Source organism: Herpailurus yagouaroundi, unplaced genomic scaffold, assembly GCF_014898765.1.
Source record: "Herpailurus yagouaroundi ecotype Mexico unplaced genomic scaffold, PumYag 29, whole genome shotgun sequence".
NCBI lineage: Eukaryota > Metazoa > Chordata > Mammalia > Carnivora > Felidae > Herpailurus > Herpailurus yagouaroundi.
The window spans coordinates 67,698,812-67,726,208 of NW_024412377.1; the positions used below are offsets into that span (position 1 = coordinate 67,698,812).

The 27,397-nt window shown below is 38.9% G+C and overlaps 1 protein-coding gene across 4 annotated transcripts in view; it reads left to right on the top strand.

Moving 5' to 3' along the window:
* The window catches only part of EPB41L4A (erythrocyte membrane protein band 4.1 like 4A), a 255,314-nt gene that overhangs the window by 92,304 nt on the left and 135,613 nt on the right, over positions 1-27,397 (top strand). For all 4 annotated transcript variants that reach the window (XM_040446772.1, XM_040446767.1, XM_040446777.1 and 1 more), the window contains exon 3: positions 19,524-19,628. In XM_040446772.1, the coding sequence (XP_040302706.1) occupies positions 19,524-19,628 (105 nt within the window). The remainder of the gene's footprint in view (positions 1-19,523; positions 19,629-27,397) is intronic.

Consider the following 27,397-nt stretch of genomic DNA (forward strand, 5'->3'; position numbering starts at 1 on the left):
TCCTTTTGGGAAATGAGTTTTGGATTGTGAGATTCCTTAAGGAATGTGTCCCTTGCACAAAATTCTTACCTTGGTCATTGTGTTGCTGTGGAGAAGGTGGGAAGAAAAGCAGGTCAGCAGTATGCTTTGTGGTTGTCATCTTCTCATGGTCTCTTGACTTCCATGCCCATTAGTGCCTCATGCCCATCCATCTTCAGATTCAGAAGAGCACCTCCTTCTCGTAGGTTTTCTGATTCCTCTGCTATCACCTCTCTGTTCTGTTCCCAAGCTTTTTGTTTTTTCCCTGGTGGCAGGGGAGAGAGGGGCAGAAGGAGGGAGGGGCAGAAGGAAGGAGAGAGGGAGGGGGGCGGGGAGAGAATATGAGAATCTTAAGCAGGTTCCATGGCAGCATGGAGCCCAACGTGGGCTGGATCCCACGACCCTGAGATCATGACCTGAGCCAAAATCAAGAGTAGGATACTCAACTGACTGAGCCACCCAGGCGCACCCCAAGCTTTTTGAACTGTCTCTTCATCTAGCACCCTGATATAATCTAGCTTATAATTATGAATTTCATATGTATCCAAACTACTACTAGTGAGATGACAACACTCTGAAGTTTGTGTGATCTGTAATTAACTCTTGTAACTCTTCCTCTCAAAACCTCTTGGGAAACTTTAGGTCACTTAAGCTTTTCTGTTAGTGTTAATGTAGAGGTACAACTTGGGTGCCCGCACAGGCCAGGGAGTGCAGTGGATTGATAACCTGGAGAGCTCATTCCCACACAACAGGGTAGCTGAGGGGATGCCCCAGCTGATTTTTGCCTTGTGCTTGGAGCTGCTAGAGGAGGCATTTGTACCATTTCCTGACTTCTCATATCACTATCTGCTAGTGAACAAAACATGGTCTTCCAATTTATGGCCTCTATGTTAACTGCTTAGAAGGACACAAAGATTGAGCAAGCGGCTTGTTCTGTCCCTACTTGACCCTGGACTCAGACTGGTCTCCTTCAACCTCTCTGCCTCTCGGGCTCTTATGTTTCACTTCCCAAGATATTTCCAGTGAATTGTTCAGGAGGGAAAATAGACCCTTAACGGGAGGACATGCCAGCTGCTTGTTCCAAGACTGCTGCAATTGTGAATTACTCTGGTGTAGGAAAAATATCTTCGCATAAGAGAAAGAGTAAGAATAGTTGTAAATATTGAAATGACTTAAGTGAAATGTTTCTTGGGTCACTTTGGGGGCTTTTATGGGGCAGAGTTATAAAGTGTCATAAAACCCGTACTTGGAGCAGAACTCTATAGAATATGGACTACCGATGTGTAGGGCCTTCACAACTGTATCCTTCCACTTTTCCCACACATTTCTGCCTCCCTCTGATCCCTGAGGAAGAGGACCTAGAGCCAAGCAAGGATGGGAAGAGGCACTGGGGGACTGAGAAGCATTCTGTTGGGTGGAAGAGTGACTGGTCTGGTGCTTTTGGGGTGCCTCACATGGGAGAGGACAAGATCTTTTCTTGAACTTTGTATTTTGAAGTAATTTCAAACTTAAAGAAGAGTTGCAAGAACAATGCAGAGAGCTCTTATGTACCATTCAACACACAAATTCAGGTGTTAACATTTTACAGTAAAGGCTTTATCATTTTCTCCTCTCATACTGAATTATTTGTAAGTTGAAAGCCTGAGACTCATCATCCCTGAATGTGTTAGTGCTTGTTACCTACAAACAAGCGCTGTCTGCTGCATAATCAGGGCCCAACTGTCTCTATGTGAGGAAATGAGGTGCAATATGGCCACTGAAACCACAGTCCCCATGTAAGTGTTATCTCTTGTCTCTGTTTTGTCCTTTAGAGCAAAAGCATCCAATCCAGATTATTCTTTGAATTTTATTATCATGTTGTGTATCTCTCCTTCAATCTAGAGCAGTTAGTACTTTCATGACCTTATTATTTTTGAAAAGGCTGAGTATTTTGTACAACAGCTCTCAGTTTGGGCTTGTCTGATGCTTCCTCATTATTAAATTCAGGTTGTTAAGTACTTTTGGCAGGAAAAATGCGAAATTAACTTTGATGGTTTGTTTAAGGCAGAAGCTGTCAGGTTTTTCCATTGTGATGTTTCTTCATCCTTTGTAGTGAATAAGTATTTTGTGGGGAGATATTCTGAGACCTGGTAACTATCCCATTCCTCTGACTTTCACCCATGTGTTTTCATATTACTGATGATTCTTCACTGAATCAGTTATACCTGTGATGATCATCATCTAATTCTGTTGTTCCTTCTGTTTATTGACATTTTACTATAAGGAAGCACCTTCTCCTCTATTTACTTATTCATTTTTATATTTATATTAATATAAACATTTATATTTATATTATAACATTTATATTTATATAAATATTTATATTTATATTATATAAATATATAAATATAATAAATAAATAAATAATATATATTATATAATATAAAATATAATAAATAAATAAATAAATATAATATTTATATTTATATTAATGTTATAATCCAATCCTTTCCTTTATTTTGTTGCTCACATTATTCAAGATTTGACCAGAGTCCCTTCATTTTAGCTCCTATGTTCTTTGGAAAGGTCCCCCTCATTCTTTGAGAACTCCTTTCCTTTTTTCGTACCAAAAATTATTTTGGGCTGTTTATTTTCCTGTCTCAGTCTTGAATTCATCTGTATTCTTGGTGAAGGGGGATAATAGTATTTAGAAACCAAAGATATGGATACTAGATGTGGTCATTACTGCTGGGGTATCACTACTCCCATGCCCTCTTGGCACGCAGACCTAAAAGGCTGAAGTATATGTGTATAAATACCTGTATTTACCTAAACATATTAAATCAGGTACTCAAACCAGTACCTCCATGTCCAAAGCACATTCATTCTTGTTTTCTCCTTTCTCTTATCTAACTGGAGAAACCTGCCTTGTATTTTTCTCAATAAATGTACTTATTGCTTCATCCCTCAGTGTATAACCAATCTCCCAACTTGCACGGCCACTGCCCTCCTCAGCAGCTATCCTCGCCCAGATGCTTGTTTGGCTCAATCTCCAAACCCGCCATATAACCACCTTGTTCAGCCCAGATCTGCTGTCCATCTCTAATAAGTACTGAGGAAGAGGAAGGGACCTTTGTGGCTTTTCAACTGAAATTTGCAAGTACTCAAGCAAGAAGGGAAAAAAGGCAGAAGTGATATCTTAGGCCCCTGTGTTAAAGAGATGAAAGCAAAAAAATCATTCACGTGGGGCCCTGCATTTTAAGTCTGATACCACACTTGTCATTGTACTGTGGATTCACAGTAGCCTGTGTGCCTCAGTTGCCATGGAGTTATCATCTGACTGAAGAAAGGTGGCCTGCTCTACTGAACATATATTGTGTTTTGTGTGAGGGAGTTTATATTTTACAGCACTTTGTTCACTTGCTTACATTTGAAGAAAAAAGGAATGGTAAGAATTTTTGTATTATATGGGTGGATTTTATACAAGACAAAAACAAATTCCTCTTCCCAATCCTGAAAAAAATTCCAGCAAAATAAGGCCTTGATCATGATAATATATTGAAACAACACAGGAGTCTGGGAACATGTGCTGTGTCTTACCCACAGGGAGCACCACTTAGGAAAGAAAAAAACATTAGTACCAAATGGGAATTTCTAGTTAAGAAAATCAAATATTGGGGCACCTGGGTGGCTCGGTTGGTGAAGCGTCTGACTTCGGCTCAGGTAATAATCTCATGGCTGGTGGGTTCAAGCCCCGCATCAGGCTCTGCATGGGCAGCATGGAGCCTGCTTGGGATTCTCTCTCTCTCTCTCTCTCTCTCTCTCTCTCTTTCTCTCTTTCTCTCTTTCTCTCTCTCTCTCTCCCTCTCTCCCCCCCTCCCCTGCTCACACGCTCCCTCTCTCAAAAAATAAATATTAAAAAAAAAAAAGAAAACCAAATATTTATTATGATAACAATGGAGACTCTTAAGAGTTCCAGATAACAAGCTAGTGCCATGGCACTCAGGGATAAGCTTCAAGATATGCCAGAAACAAAGGTGGAAAGAGGGGCTACAGTGCAGGCAGATTGAAGGTGGGTACACAATAGCTTTTAACCAGGAGTTTTTGAGGCTCTCCTATCTAATGTATGTGTTTTACCTATCTAACCTATAATGGGATGACACAAGTAATAGAGTGTTGGGTGTATGCTTTGACCACTCTTCATGGAGATCTGCATTTCTAGGCTGAGAACAACTCAGTTTTACCATTATTTAGTTGTATAACAGACTAACCAAAGTTGAGTGGCTTGAAGCAATAGCCACTTTATTATGTCTCATGTTTTGTAGGTCAGGACATTGAGCAAGGCTTGGCTGGACAATTTTTCTCCTTGTGGTGTTGACTGGGGACACTTGTTGGTATTGACCAGGCAGTTGTGCTGTTCTGGATGTCTTTGTTCACAGGCCTGGGGTCTTGGCAGGACATCAAAAGGTGGGCCCAGCTGAACCCCACTCCTTCTTAGATAGTCTCAGGATCTTGCCACATGGTCTCTTGATCTGGGTGGTTAGACTTCTTTCATGGTTGTCAAGAGTTCCAAGACACCAGCGAGGAAGCAGTCAGTTTTGAAAGCTACCTTGGAACTGGCTTAGCAACACTTGCACAATACCATATCAGTGAAAGTGGTCATAGGCTAGACCAGAATGAAGGAGCAGAATTAGACCCGCCTCTTGATGGAAAGAGAGTCAACAAGGTGGCAGCAATCTTCACTGCACCATATTTGGAAAAAACTGAGCATGAGATGGACAGGTTTTTAAAACCTAGCCCTTCTTTCTATACAAAATATTGTTAATAATTGTTAATAATGAACATAGTACATTTAAAGTTTTGAAACAGTCTTTTCATCATTCAAATTAAAGTTTAAATGATTATATCTTAAATGAGGGATTATATTTATAAAACCCAGATCTTTGGCTTAACACATGTTCTCCTGTTCTATAAAGTTTATGAGCTTAAAAGTAATCACTTAAATGTCCTAAATCAAGGTTATTAATGAATCCTCAAGGTTTTCCTTTTGAAGAGATATAATCCATTTTTCTTAAAGAAAAAAAAAAGACGTTGGTTGTGAAATATCTTACATTGCCCAGTGTTTCACTGTTGAGTTTACTCTTTGATCTGTAATGAATAGACTAGATTGACAGTTTCCATTCACTTTAGGGTTCTCTTTATTAACTGTGAATTTTTTTTAGCTCAAAGGTTAAATTTCAAATCATATTTACAGAAGAATTGCGAAGAGTAAGAGATTTTCTGAACACCCTTCACTCAGTTTCCCCTAATGTCAGTATCTTAATCATCTTATATTTGTCAAAACCAGGAAATCATACAGTCAATACACTGTATACGGTACTAGTAACTAAACTGTGGATTGTTTTTGGATTTCAAGTTTTTCCACTAATGTCCTCTTTTTGGTTCTAGCATCTATTTCAGGATACCACAGTGTATTTAGAAAGATTAATTTTTGAAATTCATAACATTCATGAATTTGAAACCTTTAGAAGGTGTCCAAGACATAAAGGAGAAAGATAAAAATTTAACTTGTGTTACAGGCATTTCTGCTTATTGGGACTTAATTTTTTTTAATGCAAATTTGATGAAACTAAAGACTATGCTTTATGTTAGTTTTGAAATAGCTCTCCACTCTGGGAATTCGGATTTCTGTTGGCAAAGAATGCTGCCATCTATTATTTGATCTCTGAACTTCCTTGTGGACTGCTTGTTTTTTCTTTTGGTTTTATTACTGACAAGATTTTTGTGAACTCCTGTTCTAACAAAATTTGTAAGAAACTAAGAAGCAAATGTTTGTTCAGTGGCAACTATGTGGCATTGGTTCTATTCCTAGAACTTCAGGGAGCTAGCCCTGTGACCTGTGGGCACCTCTCTCATCTCTTGGGTCCCAGTTGCCTCATCTGCAAGCCTGTACCTCCCGATACATAAGAATCAAGAGCACAGTCTGTTTTACAGCACAATCTATGTGTCATCAAGAATGCATCCTTTAGTACAGTATGTACCTGTTTCCAAGATTTTTTGTCTCAGGATTTCTTTACATGCTTTATTTTTTTTTAGTTTTTATTTATTTTCAAAATTTATTTTGAGAGAGAGAGCGAGCGAGCATGCATGGGGTAGGGGTGAGGGGAAGAGAGAGAGGAAGAGAGGGATAATCTCAAGCAGGCTTCACCTTGTCAGTGCAAAGCCCTATGAGGGGCTCCATCCCACAAACTGTGAGATCATGACCTGAGCTGAAACCAAGAGTCAAACCCTTAACTGACTGAGCCGCCCAGGTTCCCCACCTTACATGCTTTAAAATTACTAAGGACCTGAAAGAACTTTGTCTATGAGGGTTATCTCTATGTATATTTACTGTATTGTAAGTTAAAACTGATAAATTAAGAACTAATTCATTTAAAAGAAACTCATCACATGTCAGTGTAAATAATGTTTTTATGAAAATGGTTGTATTTTCCAAAACAAGACAATTTTAGGTGAGAAGAGAGTGACATTGTTCTTAGATTTTTGCATTCTTTAATATCTATTTTTAAATTTTTAAATTTATTTTTTCTTTGTTTTTAAAGCTTATTATTTATTTTGAGAGAGAAAGAGGGAGGGAGGGAGGGAGAGAGGGACAGGGAGAGGGAGAGGGAGAGGGAGAGAGAGAGAGAGAGAGAGAGAGAGAGAGAACGTGAGCCAGGGAGGGGCAGAGAAAGAGGGAGAGAGATAATCCCAAGCTGTTAGCACAGAGCCCAACATGGGACTCCATCTCATGAATCATGAGATCATGACCTGAGCCTAAATCAGGAGTCTGACACTTAGCAGAGCCACCTAGGTGCCCCTATTTGCTTTTTTAAATATCTAGTTTAATAGAAGACAGCTGATTCTCATATCTGCCTTATACATTGTTGCGAGATCATATGCCATGTAATCTCTAGAAAATTGTATACTTGAGAGAGCAAAAATGATAAATAACAAATTACTGGCAATACAGGTTTGACTCATGGACTGCTGGAAAGGTCTCTAAGTCTTTGCAGGGATCCTCAGGCCACACTTTGAGAACCTGGGGTGTAAGAGAATGAACAGAGATTTTTGAGTCTGATATTACTGGATTGGAATCTTGCCTTTACCATTTATTTCTGTGTGAAATATAAAAAATTTCTGTGTGAAATAGCCAAACCGCTTATCCTCTCCCAACGTCTGTAATCTCATTTGTAAAATGGGAATAAACATGCCAAGTTCACACAGCTCTTGTGGAGGGAATGAAATGAAATTAAGTGTATGAAAGCATTTACCATGTTCTGTAAATGTCGATGCTCAAGATTTACTCTCTTTCCTTAAAGATGAGTTGAGCAGAAGAAAAACATCATAAAGAATATAACAAGTTTAGAGAGGAAAATCAGGGAGTGAGATGTGGTAGTTTGTCAGCAAAGATGGCCACCAGTAATTCTTTCAGTCACTCCCTATGTGCTCATGTTACTCCTCTTATCAAGAGACGGAGTGTGGTTCTCTTCTTTCTCCATCTGGGCTGACCCTATGACTGACCCTATGAATTGACTGATAGAGTGTAGCATGAGTGATACTTTGCTGGGTCTGGGCCTGAAGAAACTTGGCAGCTTCTGTTCTTGCTTTCTCGGAGCCCTCAGTCATTACAGAAAGTCAGACTGTACTCCTGAGGCGAGAGGCCTGAGGTTAGGAGAGACACTGAGGAGAAGGACAGAGACCAAACCAGCCTCCAGCCATTGCTCAGCCCAGCTGAGGTGTCAATATGTGAATGAAGCCATCATGGGTTCTCGAGCCCAAGTGAACCTCTCCAGCCAACACCAGATGGAACAGACATTAGCTTTCCCTTCTGAGCCCTGCCCAAATTGCAGAATCATGAGCAAATTCTTGCACGAAGCCACTAAGTTTTGAGGTGATTTGCTACACGGTAATAGATGGCTAAAATGTTAGATAAGAATGAGAAGAAGTTAATCAGTATGAACACACATATGAAAAATAGCACTTTGAAAAACAAACATTTTACTTAAAGTAAGTTTTTTTAATGTTTATTTATTTTTGAGAGGGAGAGAGAGAGAGAGAGCGAGAGCAAGCATGAGTGGGGGAAGGACACAGAATCCAAAGCAGGCTCCAGGCTTTGAGCTGTCAGCACAAAGCCCGAGGCGGGGCTCGAACCCGTGAACTGTGAGTTCATGACCTGAGCCAAAGTCAGATGCTTAACTGACTGAACCATCCAGGGGCCTCAAACATTTTACTTAAAAAAAATTTTTTTTTAATGTTTATTTATATGAGAGAGAGAGCGAGAGAGAGCGTGTGTGTGTGTGTGTGTGTGTGTGTGTGTGTGTGTGTGAGAGAGTGTGTGAGTGAGTGGGGGAGGGACAGAGAGAGATGGAGACAGAACCCAAAGTAGGCTCCAGGCTGTGAGCCGTCAGCACAGAGCCTGACACGGGGCTAGAACTCACGAGTCATGAAATCATAACCTGAGCCGAAGTCAGATGCTTAAGCAACTGAGCAACCCAGGCGTCCCCAAACATTTCACGGTTTGTTTTTTTTTTTAATGTTTACTTATTTATTTTTGAGAGAGGGAGTGCACAAGTGGGGCAAGGGCAGAGAGACAGAGGGAGGCACAGAACCTGAAGCAGACTCTGGGCTGTGAACTGTCAGTACAGGACCCGATCTAACTCATGAACCATGAAATCACCACCTGAGCCATGAAATCACCACCTGAGCTGAACTGACTTAACTGACTGAGCCACCCAGGTGCCCCAAACATTTTGCTTTTTTAAAAAAATGACTAAATGGGTTTTTTTTTTTTGTTTCTTTTTAGTTGCCTGGGTGGCTCAGTCGGTTGAGTGTCCAACTCTTGGTTTCAACTCAGGTCATCACCTCATGGTTGGTGAGATTGAGCCCTGCACCAGGCTCTGTGCTGATGGCACGGAGCCTCCTTGGGATTCTCTCTGACCTTTTCCCACTTGCGTACATGCTCTCTCTCAAAAATAAATAAATAAGCTTAAAGTGTTACATATATATTCCTCACCTAGAGGATGAAGGTAATGTAGTAAAAAACCAGCGGATGTTGTTAACAATACTTGGTCTGAGAAGAAATTACCATTGGTGCCTGAGGAATCTCTACTCTGTGCCTCTATTTTGCCTTATCCTAACAGGCCTGTGCTAAAAATGTTTACCGTCATTTTTGTTTTCTCACAGAACTTGGAATCTATTTTGTTAAAGACACTAAAGAAATAGTGAATTTTTAAAGAATTAAAGAATTAAAGAATTAAACATTAAAGAATTTTTTAAAGGGTTCATTCCTCCTTTGTGAAGGAGTAAACTCAAATGTAATAGTTATCATTCTGTGCAGCTGGTAAAAACCTGCCTTTCTGGTTTGTAATGTCACGTTAATCTGTAAAGGTGTTATTACTCATTCGAAGAATTCTTTGTTCTGGTTGAAAGCTTCCCTGATGGTATTTTCAAATAAACTTGTCCTATTTGGGATTCTTTCTCAAGATTATAAGCCTTTTGTAGCTCTGTTCTTGCCATAATGCTGCTAGTGTGTCAGTAATAAAAGTAATTCTATCTCTATTTGCTGAGATTTAAGTGGCATCTAATTCACAATCCAGAAATATGTCACAGGCATTTACTGTCATTTGAAAAGTAAATTAATATCTTGTAACATTAAATGAAAATTTTCTGAATGAAGTTGGAAAAGTCAGATGCTTCTTTTCTTCTTACTGTCTCCTATCCAATCTCTTCTGATTTCCTTATGATAAAAAACAGAAATCCTGTCAGATTTTATCGCATAAAGAAAATTAAATATCTCTACATAACTTTTATATATTACAACTTACTATAAGACCACTTTATTTTTTCAGATCTTACAGATTTCAGATATAAGACTTATTTCTTGGGGTGCATGGGTGGCTCAGTGGTTCAGCGTCTGACTTTGGCTCAGGTCATGACCTCATGGTTTGTGAGTTTGAGCCTCGCATCGGGCTCTGTGCTGACAGCTCAGAGCCTGGAGCCTGCTTTGGATTCTGTGTTTCCCTTTCTCTCTGCCCATCCCCTGCTCGGACTCTGTCTCTCTCTCAAAAATAAACATGAAAAAAAATTTATTTTAAAGTCTTATTACTTAAATGCTGTTTAGAGTCCATTGAGTTTGTTGGAATTACATAACACTGAAACAAATGTTTAAGTAAAAGTGAACTGTGTAGCTTTGACTCAGTGGGTATACTGAGGTCAGGATAAATGAATCCATCCATCTTTCTTTTTGCTTTCATCGCTCTGACTGGTCAGGAAAATGGAAATCTTGACAACGGACAGGAATCGAGGTTTAACATTTATTTATTTTTGGGACAGAGAGAGACAGAGCATGAATGGGGGAGGGGCAGAGAGAGAGGGAGACACAGAATCGGAAACAGCCTCCAGGCTCCGAGCCATCAGCCCAGAGCCTGACGCGGGGCTCGAACTCACAGACCGCGAGATCGTGACCTGGCTGAAGTCGGCCGCTCAACCAACTGCGCCACCCAGGCACCCCAGGAATCGAGGTTTAATTCACAGGCTACCATATTTCCAGTATTGCATCTCTCTCTACCTTGTTTGCTGGCTCTTGGTATTCAGAGAATTTTTAGGGAGTTCTTACCATGTGTAAATTATTGAACTGCATGGAAAGGAAGTGGTGTATGCACCTTAACACCTGCTTTCAAAATGTCTAAATATTAGTAGAAAAGTTAAGTATAAAATAGCTTCAATAAAGAAAATAGTGTTAAGTCTCAGAGGCAGGCAAAAATAAGAGGTTGAGTGGAGGCAGAGGTCATAGTGAGGTTGAGGAGATAAGGACAGGCTTCATGGAGAAGGTGGCATTTGAACTGGATCTTGAAGGATTAAGTGGGGTTTTGATGGTGCCAGAGCAAGAACGGTATCCTGTATAGAGAACAGCTCAGGCAAGCCAACGCCCGAGGAGCCCTCAGGAATTCCTTTCCTGAGAATTGTGTTGCCACACAGCTCATTCTCTCAAGTCTCACTAGTGGAGAGCCATTGTAGGTAGAAGACAACATTGTAACGTACTCATCTTTTTAAACGTACTTGGACATATTGCTAAGTGCTATGATTGCAGTTATATCTTATTTTCTAGTCTCTTGATGATTTTCTCATTTTGGTAGAGATTTTTCCCAGAAATGGTCGGAAAAAAACTGATTTTGCTAAACACAATCCCATTCTTAACCCCCCTCCTCTTTTTTTTCTTTTGCCAAGTACTGAAAGAAGTAAAGCTAAACATTTTTTTCCTTAAACTTAAACTAACCATCTGACTTAGAAGTGAAGTCCCCAGTGCCTCAGCATTTTAAGGACTCGGGGGCATGTAGCCTCCATGCTGGTATGTCATGGCCCGTAATGATAAGGGTTCCCTGCCCAAAGAGCTTAGGGAAAATTCAGATTAAAAAGTCTTATAGTAACTTTTTTGGGGGTAAATAGGGAGCATGAATTATTTATCTGTAAATATGGTCAACAAATTGACAGCTAAACACCATACCCCTATTTTGTCTGTGTGTATTTTCCTTAACGCCTCACAGTGCATGAACCAAATCCACAAAACAACTATCTCTGTGAACAAAAACAAGTAATGAATGACTCATTTCTACTTGGCATATTTTTTCTTTGAAAAAATATTTTAATGCAAATAAAATGTGTGCATCGTAACTACTCAAATATGTAAAAGAGCTGATGATCAAGTCCTTCCTTGTCTCACTTTCTAGAAGTTTCTATCACTCCATGTTCCCATGACTTCTTCAGGGTTCTGATAGGGCAACCAACCGCTTACCCCATGGAGGTTCTTTGCATTATATTCTGGGTGTATCTTTTTTTCTGGCATTTGTTAGCATGCTTTTTCCATCTTCTAGAAATTAATCATTTGCCGACATGTAATGGGTACTCAGTAGATATTTGAAGTCCTATGTTTCTTTCATAATATCCTTGATGGTATGTACTCATTCTTTTCTAGTAATAAATCCTGCAACTGGCCTGTTCCTGGCCCAGTGTACTTCTAGTTCTTACTTTGGCTCTCATGTCCATTCTCTGTCAGTTCTCAGTTTCTTTATTTAAGAATGATTGCTTCTGAACTTGAAGACTACCAATCTGAACTGCAAAATACAACCCACAGGCAATCTCTGAAGAATCCACATGAAAAGTGCAATTATCCCTAAGAGCAGGAGGCATAAATACTGGAATACAAATTGAAACAGGGTGACAGGGGACAGTGGACAGGGTGATTGGAAGGACTCAGGGCAGGACTGGCAGAAATGTGAGCTGGTGATGCATACCCCCTACCCTAGTAGCTAATTGACTGCTAACACGCACGCTTTTTGAGTCTTGTCATATTACAGTATGAGAGATGAGAAGTTAAGAGGTTTTCATGTACGTGTGTGCTTGAGGTAGTAACAGAAATATAATATCTTTGAGGTTCATCTGCCTCTGCTCCATGTTCACGTGTAGACATACAATATACAGAAATCTGTAGAGGGAATCATGGGATAACGTGTTTGTTTTTAGGTCAGCTCTGAATTCATTGTGTAAAACTGCCTATTTTCCTTGTGGTTTCTCTGTAGAGGATGACAAAGAGCTAAAGGATGATATTTGTAAAGAATTGTAAGCACCAGATTCTATAAATACAAAACCGTTACAGTTCTGGTATTTTTGGAGTGATAGTTTTGGAAAATGGTGATTCCTTCTGTGCATGAAACTTGTGCTATTTCCATATACTTTCCGAATTGCTAAGCAGGTTTTCCAAGCATGCTTTTGTGTATATTCTTCATTAGCAGACTATTATTTATGCTTTAATAATAGATCATGTGTATGAAAAAGCTAACATTTATCATGGAATGTTAGTTTCCATACAGGCATAAAGACAGCCTTGGTTTATATATATTTATGTGTATGTACATGTATTTTCTCTAAAAACTCTGCCCCATTTCCGTGCTGTGATCTCAAGCATAATTTGTTCCTCTTCTGTTCACGAAGCCCTTCTTCACCTGCTTGGGATTGAGGATATAGGGGGAGTTGTGTGCTTCTGCTTGCTCTAGTGACTCTGTCCATGTCCAGAGAGAAGAAAGGATCCAGAGGAGAGGTTAGATCAAGATGGAACACTAGGTTTGTATGTCAGCCTTCCAGAAATATTTTGAAGAGGACAGATAATGTGCGCATTTTCCACAGCAGCCTGGAAAATAAAGAAGGCGGATCTCAGTCAGCCAGAAATTACAAAACAACAAAACAAAACAAAACAAAATTCCCGAAGCAGAAGGCAATGTGAAACAACTGTAGATGAAAACTGGAGCCCAGAACACGGCAGGAGGACTATGGGAGGGAGATGATAATGGAAGAAAGGTTGCTCCATGCTTAGTAATTGTGGCTGTATTGGGATTAGGAGAAGAGGCAAGCAACCATGAGAGTGGTGCCACAGAGGAGGTGAGATGACCAGTGTCTTTGCAGTGATTTCCTTTCCTGGTCACTTAGAGTTAACTACTACTGTTGGCAACCAGGAAACCTGCCTGTTATGCTTCTGTTCCTACGATAAACTGTTGGTGTTCACGATATTTTTAGATACCATTCGACCCAATTTTCTGTACTCTGAGGATTTTTATTGAGGACCCTGGCATGGCTCTTAGGTCCAAATGTACATAATCAGTGTTCCCATGAGGCAAGGGAAGGGATGCTGGTGGATTGCCTGGCTGCTCCTATTTAGTACCTCAAGAATGCTGGGAAACCTGGCATGGGAACCAGTCACCACTGCTCCTCATCCCATTTGATTTCACTTCCGGACGCCTCTGCTATGGGACACCCTACCACTGGGAGCCATTGCCATGAATGAATTTTCAATTCTTTGTCTGTCTTTGCGTTACTTGCTCAGAAGTCAGAGGCCTTGGCTGAAACCAGCTCAGCTGCCAGGAGTTGTGGTACGGAGTCTATTTCCTGCCTCTACCAAGACTCACATAGTGCAGGAGTCTTTTCAAATAGGGAGGGGGTTTGGTATTATATACCTAGAACAAAAGAACTATACTGGGAAATTATTTATTAAGAATATTTGACATTAGAACTTCTTTTAATGTAACTCCTAGATGATTACATGATTTTTGTCCTTTCAGATTTCCATAAATGACGTGATAAAATTATCACTCATTTTTAATTAAAAATGAAGACAAAATAAAACAAAACAAAAACAAAAAGACCAGAAATCAGGAATAAAAGGAATCTTCTATTTGATAAAGGGTATCTACAAGGGCTATGTAGCATCAGTATACTTAGTAATGAAATTTTAGAAGCAATTACATTTAAGTCAGGAAGAAGATTGGGATTATTGTTCTCACAACTATCAGTTACCTTCTGTTGAGGCCCCAGCTAATGCAGTAAGAAAAAGAAAGAAGTATGGAGGAGGAATTTTGAAAAGAAGGAACTAGAACACTTACTATTTGTAGTAAATGTTACCTAAAAAGATTCCACAGACAAATTCTTTTCACTGATATGTGGTTAGCAAGATGGCTGTGAAATAGACCAATGAAGAAGAATTATTTGCTTGGCTATTGATTATATATTAGAAATCAGAAAGTATAATGTAACAGCAATAAAACTAAAAAATAGATAAGAATACGCCCATATTAGTTCCATTGCTGCATAACAAATTTCTAAAAGTTAGTAGCTTAAGTATATGCCATTTATTATCTCATGATTTTGTAGGTCATAAATCCAGGATAGCATGGCTGGGTTCTGTGCTTGATCTCAGAAGGCTAAAATCAAGGTGTTGGCTGCCTGGGCACTAGTATGAAGGCTCTGGGGCAGAATCTGCTTCCAAACTCAGGTTATTAGCTAAAGCCAGTTCTTGTGGCTGTAATACTCAGGTTCCCATTTTATTACTTGGGGCCTAGTCTAAGCAGCTTGAGGCTGCTAGCATTTCTGTCTTAGGTGCTCCCTCTGTCTTTCAATTGGCAAGGACCTGTGGAGTTTTTCTTCTGCTTTGAAAAATCTTTGACTTCCCTTATGCCTTAGTCTTTTGCTGGAGAAAGTGCTTTGCTTGTTAGAGTCCACGTGGTTAGGTCAGATCCCCTCTAATGATCTCTTGATATTAAGGCCAACTGTGACCTATAACATAACACAGTTATAGTAATGACAGTTTATTTTACCAGATCCAGGGATTAGAACAGGATTTATTTTTAGGGGGAGAGGGGCACTTTATAAACTCTGTTTGCCACAGTGCCTGAGTAGAATTTTATAATACCAACATGAAAAAAAGTATAAAACTTCCTTGAAGGACATAAAAGAAAACCATATAGATTTCACTTTTTTTCACTCCCCAAGTCATCTAGTCTGTCAATTCAATTTAATTCCATGCAAAACCCCCTACAGAATTGCTTATTAAATTAGCAAGCTGAACATCATCCTTAATGGGGAACAACTGAGAGCTTTTCCCCTAAGGTCAGGAACAAGACAAGGATGTCTACTCACACCCTTTTATTCAACATAGTACTGGAAGTCCTAGCCACAGCAATCAGACAACAAAAAGAAATCCAAATTGGTAAGGAAGAAGTGAAAGTTTCACCAGTGGCAGATGATGTGATACTATATATAGAAAACCCTAAAGAGTCCACCAAAAAAACCTGCTAGAACTGATAAATGAATTTAGTAAAGCCATAGGACATAAAATCAGTGTACAGAAATATGTTGCATTTCTGTGCACTAATAATGAAGCAGCAGAAAGAGAAATTAAGAAAAAAATTTTTAACTGCACCCAAAATAAGATATCTAGGAATAAACCTAACTAAAGAGGTAAAAGACCTATAGTCTGAAAACTATAAAACACTGGTGAAAGAAGTTGAAGGTGACACAAGGAAATGGAAAGACATTCCACGCTCATGGATTGGAAGAACAAATATTGTTAACATGTCCATACTACCCAAAGCAGTCTACACATTTAATTTAATCCCTATCAAAATACCAACAGCATTTTTTACAGAACTAGAACAAAGAATCCTAAAATTTGTATGGAACCACAAAAGACCCTGAATAGTCAAAGCAATCTTGAAAAAGCAAAGCAAGGCAAAGCTGGAGGCATCACAATTCTGGACCTCAAGTTATATTACAAAGCTACAGTAATCTAAACAGTATGGTACTGGCACAAAAATAGACACATAGATCAGTGGAACAGAATAGAAATTCCAGAAATCGACCCATAATTATATGGCCAGTTAATCTTCAGTAAAGCAGGAAAGAATATGCAATGAGCAAAAGACAGTCTCTTCAGCAAATGGTGTTGGGAAAATTAGAAACGTGCAAATGAATGAAACTGGACCACTTTCTTAAACCATGCATAAAAGCAAACTCAAAATTGATGAAAGACCTAAATGTGAGACCAAAAACTATCAAAATCTTAGAGGAGAGCACAGGTAGTAACCTCTCTGACAACCACTGTAGCAGCTTCTTTCTAGGTACATCTTCTCAGGCAAGGGAAACAAAAGCAAAAATAATCTATTGGGACTTCATCAAAATAAAAACCTTCTGCACAGTGAAGGAAACAGCCAACAAAACTAAAAGGCAACCTATGGAATGGGAGAAGGTATTTGCAAATGACATATCTGATAAAGGGTTAGTATCCAAAATATATAAAGAACTTACACAACTCCAGCAAAGCAATTCAGTTAAAAAATGGGTAGAAGACATGAACAGACATTTCTCTGAAGAATACATATAGATGGCCAACAGACACATCAGGGGAATATAAATCAAACCTACAGTCAGATACCACCTCACACCTGTCAGAATGGCTAAAATAAAATACATAAGAAACAACAGGTATTGGCGAGGGTATGGAGGAAGGGGAACTCCCTTGCACTATTGGTAAAGATGCAAACTGGCGCAGCCACTGTGGAAAACAGTATAGAGGTTCCTCAAAAAGTTAAAAATAGAACTACTCTTTGATGCAGCAATCACACTGCTGGGTATTTACCCAAAGAATACAAAAACACTAATTCAGAGGGATACATGCACCTCTCTGTTTATAACATCATTATTTACAACAGCCAAACTATGGAAACAGCCCAAGTGTCCATCAATTGATGAATGGATAAGGAACACACACACACACACACACACACACACACACACACACACTGCAATATTACTCAACCACAAAAAGAATGTAATTTTGCCATTTGTAACAACATGGATGGAGCTAGATAGTATTATGCTAAGTGAAATAAGAGAAAGACAAATACTATATGATTTTACTCATGTGTGGAATCTAAGAAACAAACCAGCAAAGGAAGAAAATAAGAAAATCAAGAAATAGACTCAATTAGGGGCAGCTGGGTGGCTAATCAATCAAGTGTTTGACTCTTGATTTTAGCTCAGGTCATGATCTCACAGTTCTGTGGGATCAAGCCCGGTGTTGGGCTCTCTGCAGATGGTGCAGAGCCTACTTGGAATTCTCTCTCTCCCTCTCTGTCTGTCCCTCCTCTGCTCACTTTTGTGCATGCTCTGTGTCTCTCAAAATAAACATTAAAAAAAAAAAAAAAAAGAAACAGACTCAATTATAGAGAACTGAGGGTTATCAGAGGGGAGGTGGGGGTGGGTGGGTGAAATAGGTGATGGGGATTAAGGAGTGCACTTCTCATGATGAGCATCAGGTGATATGGAACTGTTGGATTACTATATTGTATACAGTTGTATATTGTATACAGTTTGGAAAAGAATGATGGATACCAATACATTACATTAAAATTGAAGTCATTAAAAACATTGAGGATTGGTTAAGGAATAATCTATGGGATAGAATAAGGGCTACTTTAGTAGATGATGAAGTTTTTATCATATCAAAAAAGTAATCATGACCTATTCAGTAAACAGTGGTGCTGTTGTCTATCCATTTGGAAACAAAATTAGGCCCTTATCCCAAGCACAAAAATAATTTTCAGACAGAATGAAGAACTAAATATACAAAGTAAGGAGAATTTGCTCATATACCTCGGGTTAGAGCATGCCTAACCCAAATGCTAGAAAATGCAATTGGTTAGTAAGCAGATGATGGAACACTTACTTTTGTAAGTATATGGAAAATGCAAATTAGAACAGTTACCCTCTCCCCTGTTTTGCTCAATCAGATGGGGAAAATTTTGCTCAGCCAAATGTTGGCAAAGGGGAAACATACTTCCATTGAAGAAGTTGTAATGGTCTTTTTGGCAGTGTCCATTGTAATGTTAAGTATGTGTATCCTTAGAAAGAGTAATTTTGCTTCCAGATTTGTACACTAGCTAAACACCTAAGTACATGAGCACAAAGAAGCATTTACTGGATGTGGCATTGTTATTATTGGAGAACATGTCCCAAACCAAAGATCCATCATGGAAGTGCTTTTGTTTATAAATCATCCAATGGATTTTGAAAAAGACACCAATTAAGTTTAATGAAGGTAATTTAGAGGAAAACAAAAATACCTATGGGTTTTGTAACAAGAGCTATTTTCTCCCAGTGGGTACTTTTATCACCTCTTATCATCCATTTTATAATACATTTAAGCAAAACATTTCCCTTACATTACAGATTCATTTTCTAAGAGCAGTGCAGTTTTGAGTACCCTCCATATATGAGCAAGCACAGAATGGTAATCCTCTGGGGAAAAATTCAACTGAACAAAGCCTTACTTCCTTAACACAATGTGTCACTTCTTGGGGATTTCTCTTAACTACCCTGTTGTACCTGCCAATGAGGGGCAAAAGAAAGGAAAAGTCTGTATCTGTACAGAGAGCACTGAAATGGATTATTTTCAAGATTAATGTCATATGTGGAGTGGTGCTTGCTGATTAAATGTTTACCTTATATATGTGATAATTGGTATTTAATATTTTAGATCTTAATATATTAGATCTTACAAAGCAGCCAGGGGAAATGTTCTCTTTACGTCTGTGCTCATATGAAAGAGATAAAGTAAAATTTCTTCACAAGGGCTTTTCAGAACATTAACTTTGGCAGCTTTAATCTATGGGTTTAGCAGTTGAGGATTGAAAATAAAAGCTTTGGCTATTGTCATTTTAATTCTGTGTATCTTCTGTGTTAGTTGTGAGAATGATGCTGGAGGTGAAAATTGCTTTTTAAAGTGAAAGAACTGTGGGATTTTAACCAAAGTGAGTGGTGTCTGATGAATTCATTAGATGCTTTTCATATAAAAGATTATCTTTATTAAGAGAAGAATTTTGTCCTGAAGATAATTTACAGTCCCTTAAGAAAAGAAGCTTATATTAATTAAAAACCCACTACAATTTAAAAATCGTTTTACAAAGCAATTTCTTGAATACACTTTACTTGAAACCCTATTTTTCTTTGTAATTGAGGCAAACCTTAAAGAGGGAGCTGTGGGCCACTAAAATCACTTACACTGTGGGCAAAGCTAATAGAAGATGAGAGCTGTGCCCATGTCCCACTGAGAAAGAGAAGACACCTTGTTAAAAAAGTAAAACTGTGAATTATTTTTGCAGAAGTCAACGAAAGGTTCTGTTGTTCTTGACCACGTATTCCGACACATAAACCTTGTGGAGATAGATTATTTTGGGCTGCGTTACTGTGACAGAAGCCATCAGACAGTGAGTACAATAACTTCATATTAAATTTTTCTGGTTATAAATTTCACTCTCTCTCTCTGGCTTTTCCTGATGTGGTTTTAGGTAGGCAGTTTCTTTGTAACTGAAAATGATGTTGAAAACCTTTAACATGTTTTCCCTTGCTAATGTTTTTTTTGCATTTTGTTTTCTCTTCTGCCAAAAGTTTGTAGAGTTGCAGGATTCACAACTTCTTTGTGTGTGTTTCTGTTTGCAGTAGACTTTCCTGGTTTACATTTTTAGAACCATATCCTAGAGAGTACTTTTCATTTATGCTGTTAGGAGAACTGAATAAGCCATGTAATAAATATGTTAGGAGGCAAGTGGCTAGTCTTGTTTTTTTTTTTTTTTTCTTTTTTGTGGCGAGTCTTTTGAGGCCACAGATATTTACTTACTGCCTTTTACGAAAGTTAATGGTTAAAGAGAGAAAAAATGCAGTATTAAAAAGGTACTTACCTAAGTTTTAGAAGTTGGATGAGTAATTATAAAATAAATAAGTAGGGGCTTTCATTCATGAGCTTGATGGAGTAAGTAATAAAGGCAGCCAAGTTTTTGGTGTCTGATGTTAATCATTCACGAAGTTTAACTTATAACATCTTTCTGGCTGGTTGGATAGTAGAATTACTAAGAAACTCACTACGTTGGTTAGTATAGATTCTATATGGTTATAAGTCTGAAAAGCAATTTCTTGGATGATAAATGAGGAAAGACTTTGGAGGTGGTGGTTTGGGGTATGAAAGGATATTCATTAGTGACTTCCGTTTTAGTCTGAGGAATATCTTAACCTCAGACACAGTCTTCTTGTGCAAAATGCTTACCTTACCTTAAAAATCCTGTTTGGCTTTTATTTTCATGCTATTCAACTCCTGTTGGAATAAAGATTTCCTCTTCTTCCTTCCTCATTTCTCGCAGCCTCCAGTGGATCATCTGGGGTCTGTTCAGTGAGGCACATGATTGTCTGAGTGGGTTTTTTTCTGTCCTGGTCACAGGAATGTGCTAGGATGAGAAGAGACAGGCAAATGGAATGCTATTCATGGTGGTAACTTGTGATTTTTCCTGAGCTAGTTTCATAATCTGTTTTGTTTCACAGGAGGATTTCACAAAGCAGGAATAAAAAATTGGGTGTGTTGGTTAGGCTTTCCATAGAGAGGAATAGCTTTCTAAAGGCAAGCGGTCATTAAGGCACACTTCAAAGAAAGGGAAATGGACATCTTCAGGAGTTGCCTGAATTCTATCCTGTATAGGACATAAGTCAATACTGCAGAACTGTAAATCCATATTGAAAGATTAAATTGAAGGCTATCGAAGCTATCTTGCATCACATTCATATTTTTGAAAGAACATTTTTCCTAGCAGAGAACACCACTGGTTCCTGATCTTATCTGGTATGTCAGACCATGCCTGGAAAGATTGACTGTCGTGCTAAAATTATATAGACTTTATCTCCCTCCTTTTTTAAAAAACTTTTCAAAGGAAAAAAACATATGAAAAAAGCCAGAGATTTTCAAACAATGGCCTGTATCATTGCAAAAAGAATTAGCAGTTGATACTGATAAATAGTCAAAGTTTTCTAGGGTTTATATTAAGATCAACATTTTTTTTCTCCTACCTTTATTCCTAAGGGTTGGCATTTGTGATAGGGTTTGCGTTGCAGGTTTTAGAAGAAAATAAATTACAGTTAGAATGAGAAAGCTCTTAAGTCATGTTTTTTGATATGGTAAGAACATCAGGTGTGTAAATCACATGCAAAATCTATTTTTTGCCTCCTGAATTTAGTTCTTTGTAGTGAACAAAGATAAAGTAGAAGTGGTTTGTAAATATTCCTTAGTCTTTTCACATCAAAATGTATTGTCTGATTGCTTTATATATATATATTTTTTTTTTTATTGTAGGAAGCTGTGAGAATAAGGTCATGAAAATTTGCCCCTCCTTTACGTAACCATTACATCAAGGCATACTGGAGGGCTGAAGTATATATCCAGGTAGAAATGTGATTCCATTACTGCTTCGCTTCTTTTGGGTATTGAGGCAGAACTCAGGATTTCCGTCAGGGAATAGCTCTGGCAGGCTTTTCACTCCAGAAGGGCAACCACCCAAGGCACAGCTTTGTTTCTAGGGAAATTGTCAGTGAACCCAAATTCACATTTCTCTATCTTCTATGTTAGTAAGAGCAGCCCTACATAGCTCTTAGTTACTTAAGGTAAAAATTTAAATAACCATGTGTTAGAATGGCACAGGACACAGTGAAAAATTTGTCTTTAAAAATAATGATTTCTGTGAATTTGCCTGAATTACTATCCATTAGATTGGATTTTCTGCATTGCTTTGATCTTTTTCTGCACCAAAAGGTTTGCTTTTAGTAGGGAATGCTTTGCAACAATCTTGAACATAAATAAGATCTACATAGAAAAGACTTGGAGGCCCTAAGAGGGACCTTTTAGGTCAACTCTTAAGACAAATAAAAAGAGAAAGTAGGAGAAGGAGCTAGGGGTAAAAGAGAAGAAAGATGAGGATTAAGAAGAAGTGTCTCATATCAGTGAGAAGCCCTAGGCTCCCTCCCTCCCTCCCCTTGGCAGTGGATAGTGCCTTGGGGCCATGCCTAGACTCTGGCTGGGGGCAGACTGAGAGGCATGTCTCTAAGGCACATGGACCTCACATAGCAGGGAACTTGTCTGTCCTTGAGGAGCAGGGTAACCAAAAGGCTGGATCTAGACATGTCATCATCACCACCATCCATCACCATCTTTGTCATCAGTGCACCAGAAACTGTTGAACATTTTCCACATGTTGTCATTACCTGCTCAAAACAACTTTGCAAGCTAAATATTATTATCATACTATCAGAGATGAAGAAATGGAAGCTGAAAAGGTTAAGCCACTTCCCCAAGATCACATAACCAGCAAGTATTAGCACCAGAATTCAGACGCAAGGCTTCGTGTGTCCAAGACCTTCAACCACACAATATCCCGACTTGCTTGCATGTAAGATGGAATGGTTTTGCAGATGTAGGATACTAAGGAATTATCTTCCCCAATTTATATACTTAGGGTTTGTTGAGAGGAGTTAAATGGTATGTTCCAACAAGTCCTCTTCTCAGATTGACCTGTGGCAAGAGAGTTTATTTAGGCCTTTTTTGTGTATTTATGCTTTTATGTGGTCGTTCAACAGCAATTTAAAGAATGCCTAATATGTGCAGGCCCTGTGCTAGAGCTCTCTCTGTTTTTCACATAGTCTCAGGAATTCTGAGGAAAGGAAATTTGCTGCCTGGAATATTAAATGAAACACAAGTTTTATTAAACTATACATTTCATAAAACCAAGCCCTAGGAAATTCATGTAACAAATACGTTGATTCAGGTGTCACCTATGTGTAAAGGGTGACAGCTAGGCAGAAGCAAACGTTTGTAAAGCAAACTTCTCTCCACAGAGTACAGCTGACTTGGTTTGGAAGATTGGGCACCATAATTTCTTAACTTCACTTTTCAGGTAGGGTCTATAAAAGAACCCCTAGGAAATAAGAGCATTTCTTCATGAAGACATGCTTATTGGGACTGAATTAACACACAATGCTGTCTGTCTCAATTCAGGCTTAGTTTTATAAAACAGTCTCTTAAAGATATGCAGTGGGGTTCACATACTCGCCCTTCCTTTTCCTAACTATACACAGGAGACCACTTAGCCTGGGCATACATCCTACTTTCTGCTCTGCTTTGGCTTGTGTCATTCTGGTTCTTTCTTGATCAAGACTGACCTGTGCAAGGGATGTAGCTCTTTCATATCAGGGCCTTGGTTCAACTTAACAGAAAATTCCCAGCCTCAGTTTAAGGTAGATGAGAGGAATTATGAGAACACACATAACAGAAAGACCCAGATTTATTGAAGGACCCTGCCACTTACTAGCGGTAAATATTTAAAATTCTCATATATACTGACCATTGCTCTAGAAAAGCAGAACTTCCAGAGAAGATGGCTCTCCCCAGTACATTCTAGGACTGACTGTCTTCAATTTGGTTGCTAGCCCAGCAGGAACACCTCATTCTCTGCATATGGTGTGTAGCTTGGCAGTTCAGCTTGGTGTGTCTTTGCTTTGAATGGGTTCCAGGTGTCTCTTGGCTGAGCATCCTAATCCCCAGCACCTGTAAATATCACCTTACATGGCAAAAATGACTTTGCACTTATGATTAAGGATCTTGTACAAGGACATCATCCTAAATTATCCAGGTAGGATCATGTAATTAGAAGCCCCCTTAGACATGACAGGAGAGTCAGAGAGACAGAAATATAACAGTGGAGGCAGAGGTCAAAATCATGTGATTACTGGAAGGGGGCCTTGATCCAGAGAGTGCAGGCAGCCACTAGAAGCTGAAAAATCACAGAAACGGATTCTGCCCTGGAGCCTCCAGAAGAAACAGCCCAGCGTCTTAGTTTAGGTTGGCTCTAACAAATCACCATGGACTGATGACATAAACAAGAACTGTTGATTTCTCATAGTACGGAGGCTGGAAACCTGAGATGAGAGTGCCAGCATGATTGGGTGAGAGCCCTCTTCCAGGTTGTAGACAATCCAGTTCTCCTTGTAACTTCACGTGGCAAAAAGAGCATTAGCTAGCTCTTCTGACCTCTTCTTGTAAGGGCACTAATCCCATTCATGAAGGCTCACCGCTTGTGACCTTAATTATCTCTCAAAGGCCCCACCTCCAAATAACAACATATTAGGATTAAGGTTTAAACATATGAATTTGGTGCCGGAGGGAGCAAACATTCAGTCCATTGTGCCCCGTGAGACCATTTTGGATTTCTGACCTTCAGAATTGTAAGATGATAAAATTTTGTTGTTTTAGGGCAAGTTTACAGTAATTTGTTACAGCTGCAAAAAAGAAACTAATACACGTGGTTACAGCGGGAAGCATTTTAATTTTGCTTGCTCAGTGGAAATATAAAGGCTTTCTTGTTCACATTCACCAATTAGGCATAAACCTGAAAGACCATTACTTTCCTGGGTCATTATAGTCTCCATCCTCCTGCAGATGCTCAGGATTTCTCTGTGATTAGGGCTTCATGTGCATCCCCAACTGTCTGTGAGCAACAGTAGTTGCTTCTTCACGATTAGCCGGGTTCCTTATTATGGGGGAGGGATGATGAGATCTATTAATGATAGGCAGCGAATTGAAATTACAGCACAGACTTCTTTAAATAATTGGATGAATTTGAAATTACTCTGAGACTGGCAGAAACTTGAGCCATCTCTTGGGTGTTCAGAAGTTGCTGTAAGTGGAATGTGATGTGAACAGATAACTAACTGCCTTTGGAGTGACAACACAAGTCTGAGTCCTGAATGTTCAAGTCACTTAATTTTTCTGAATGTTAAGAATAATGCACCCTCCCAACTCTCAAGATTGTTACAGGACAAAAGTAGAGAAAATGTGAAGGCTCTTTGTAGATTATAAGGTGTGAAATGCGTAGAAAGCCTTTCATGTTGAAACTAGGACGGAGGAAAATACTACTGGTGATGTATTTTTTTAAAAAGGTGGAGTAGGGGAAGGGAGGAAACAGTCTGGAGGATGGAAGAGACAAAGTCAAATAAGCTCCATACTCTTAAAGATCTCTGGAGATTTTTGAAGATGAGTCTAATTGATATTGAAAGCAGTAGTAAGGAGAAATGTGATATCCCAATATTACTTCAGGTTTTAAAATGAACAGTTATCATGTCTTACGTTAATGTTAGCCCTTGGATCCCCTTTACAAATTTCTCTTTCAAAGGCAGAAGTTCAGTATATGGAGTTTTTCAGAGTATGGGCTTCAACCTGGCTTTGAGACTGAGGATGTTGGATCTTCTGCCCTATCTATGACTTCAGAGGTCAAAGGAGGAAAATGTGTAGCCTGGAGATACAGCCAGCATGCAAATACCCTCTTCCTTCAGTGAACTCTTCTTTTGCTTCACCAAGACAATAAAGACAATCAGATGGTAGCTTCCCAACTTCTTGACCCTCCACACACTCTTAGTCACTTCTTACTCATCCTTCCTTTTCCTCTCACAGTAGAAGAGCCCCAAGGCCTCTGACCTGGATCTTCTCATTTTATTTTATTTTTTTAATTATTATTATTGCTTTTTATCACTAGCCCTGGCCCTCTCCCTCCCTTTTCCATCCTTTCCTTTAGAGTTTGGGCATGCTCAAGCCTCTATCGTTTAAAACTATGCTTACTCCATACCCATGCCCTTATCTGTCTATCGCCTTATTGACTCCCTCTGTGTCACACCTAACCTCCAGGAAGCGTTGTCTAAATTCATTGTCTCCACTTCTCAAATCCTGTTTAGTCCTAAACTTCTCAGAGTTCAGCTTTGATACCTATCATGGCACTGAAACTGTCCTCAGGGTTTCTGGTTGCTAAATCCAAGTGATAATTTCAACCCTCGTCTTTCTTGACCTTATGGTTGAGTTGACCCTAATGACTCACCCCTTGAAATCTCATTTTGTTCTTATAACAATACATTCTCCTGTTTTCTTCTTATTCAGGTTTTCTTCTGGTTATTCCTATTCAGTCTTGATGATCATTTTACCTTTGCCCCTTCCTAAAAATGTTGGTATGATTTTGTCAATGATTTTCTAATGCTCTACCTGGATACAGGCTCACCCATTTAATGCTATTACTTCTGGCACTATTTGTCTCTGAAATAAACTTCATTAAAAAATATAAACTAAACTATGTATACATTTGTATGCTTCCCCTTCCCCAAATACTCTGTTACTTGAGCAAAAATGATCCCTATCCATTGAGCACTAGCAGGTAGGCTCTGCCATATAAGTAAATGGTGTTCTTCTTTGCAGCCTGATTTATTGTATTTTGCAGTGTGAGATTTCACTTTCTGTAACTCTGTGTTCTGACAAGTACCCATATTGACCTATAAGATGTGTAAGTGATGTGAGTCCTGTTTGTTGCAAAGAAAGACAGAAAGTTGGTCATGCTGGATTATTACAAGTTGAAACTGTTATAGCCAAGACAGGGAAACAACCTGTGTCTATCAATGAATGAATGGGGTCAAGATGTGAGATTATAGTTATATATAGATTATGTGTGTGTGTGTATATATAACTATATATATGTATATGTATATAGTAATATGTATATATGTGTATATAGTTATATACACACACATAATATATAATTATATATAGTTATATATATAAAATATGTATATAAAATGGAATATTATATAGCCATAAAAGTAAGGAAGTCCTGTTTGTGGCAATGTTGCAGTATTTTTTACCTCAATACCCAAGGTTTGTTGTCTCGCTGCTTCAAGGAGTAAAGAGGTGGGCACAAAATGAGCGGCAGGCAAAAGTTTATTAGAGAAAGGAAGAATAGTATGAAAGTTCTCCTTACAGAGAAGGGGCATTCAAAAGTGAATATCCATGACAATAGACGAGGGTCTTTGTTTTATAAGGTTCTGGTCAGCCCTTCCCCTACTATTCCCCCTTATTCCTTCTCAGGTTCTACCCTTATTGGCTCCATAGCTGGGCTGTTCCATTCCTGATTGACTATTTCCATTGTATGCAGGGTGGTCTATGGTCATATCATTCCTTGCGGGTCATGTGTTTTATGGTCTACTACTTACTTTTAATTAGGTCTTTAGTCCAATTCCTGAGGGAAACCCGAGGTGGTGGTGTCATTCTTATGAGGAACTTTATGCCTGAGGGGGTTTGCTGTGGTCAGACATTATTCTAAAATATGTGTTTTTCCCCCCACCCATGGAC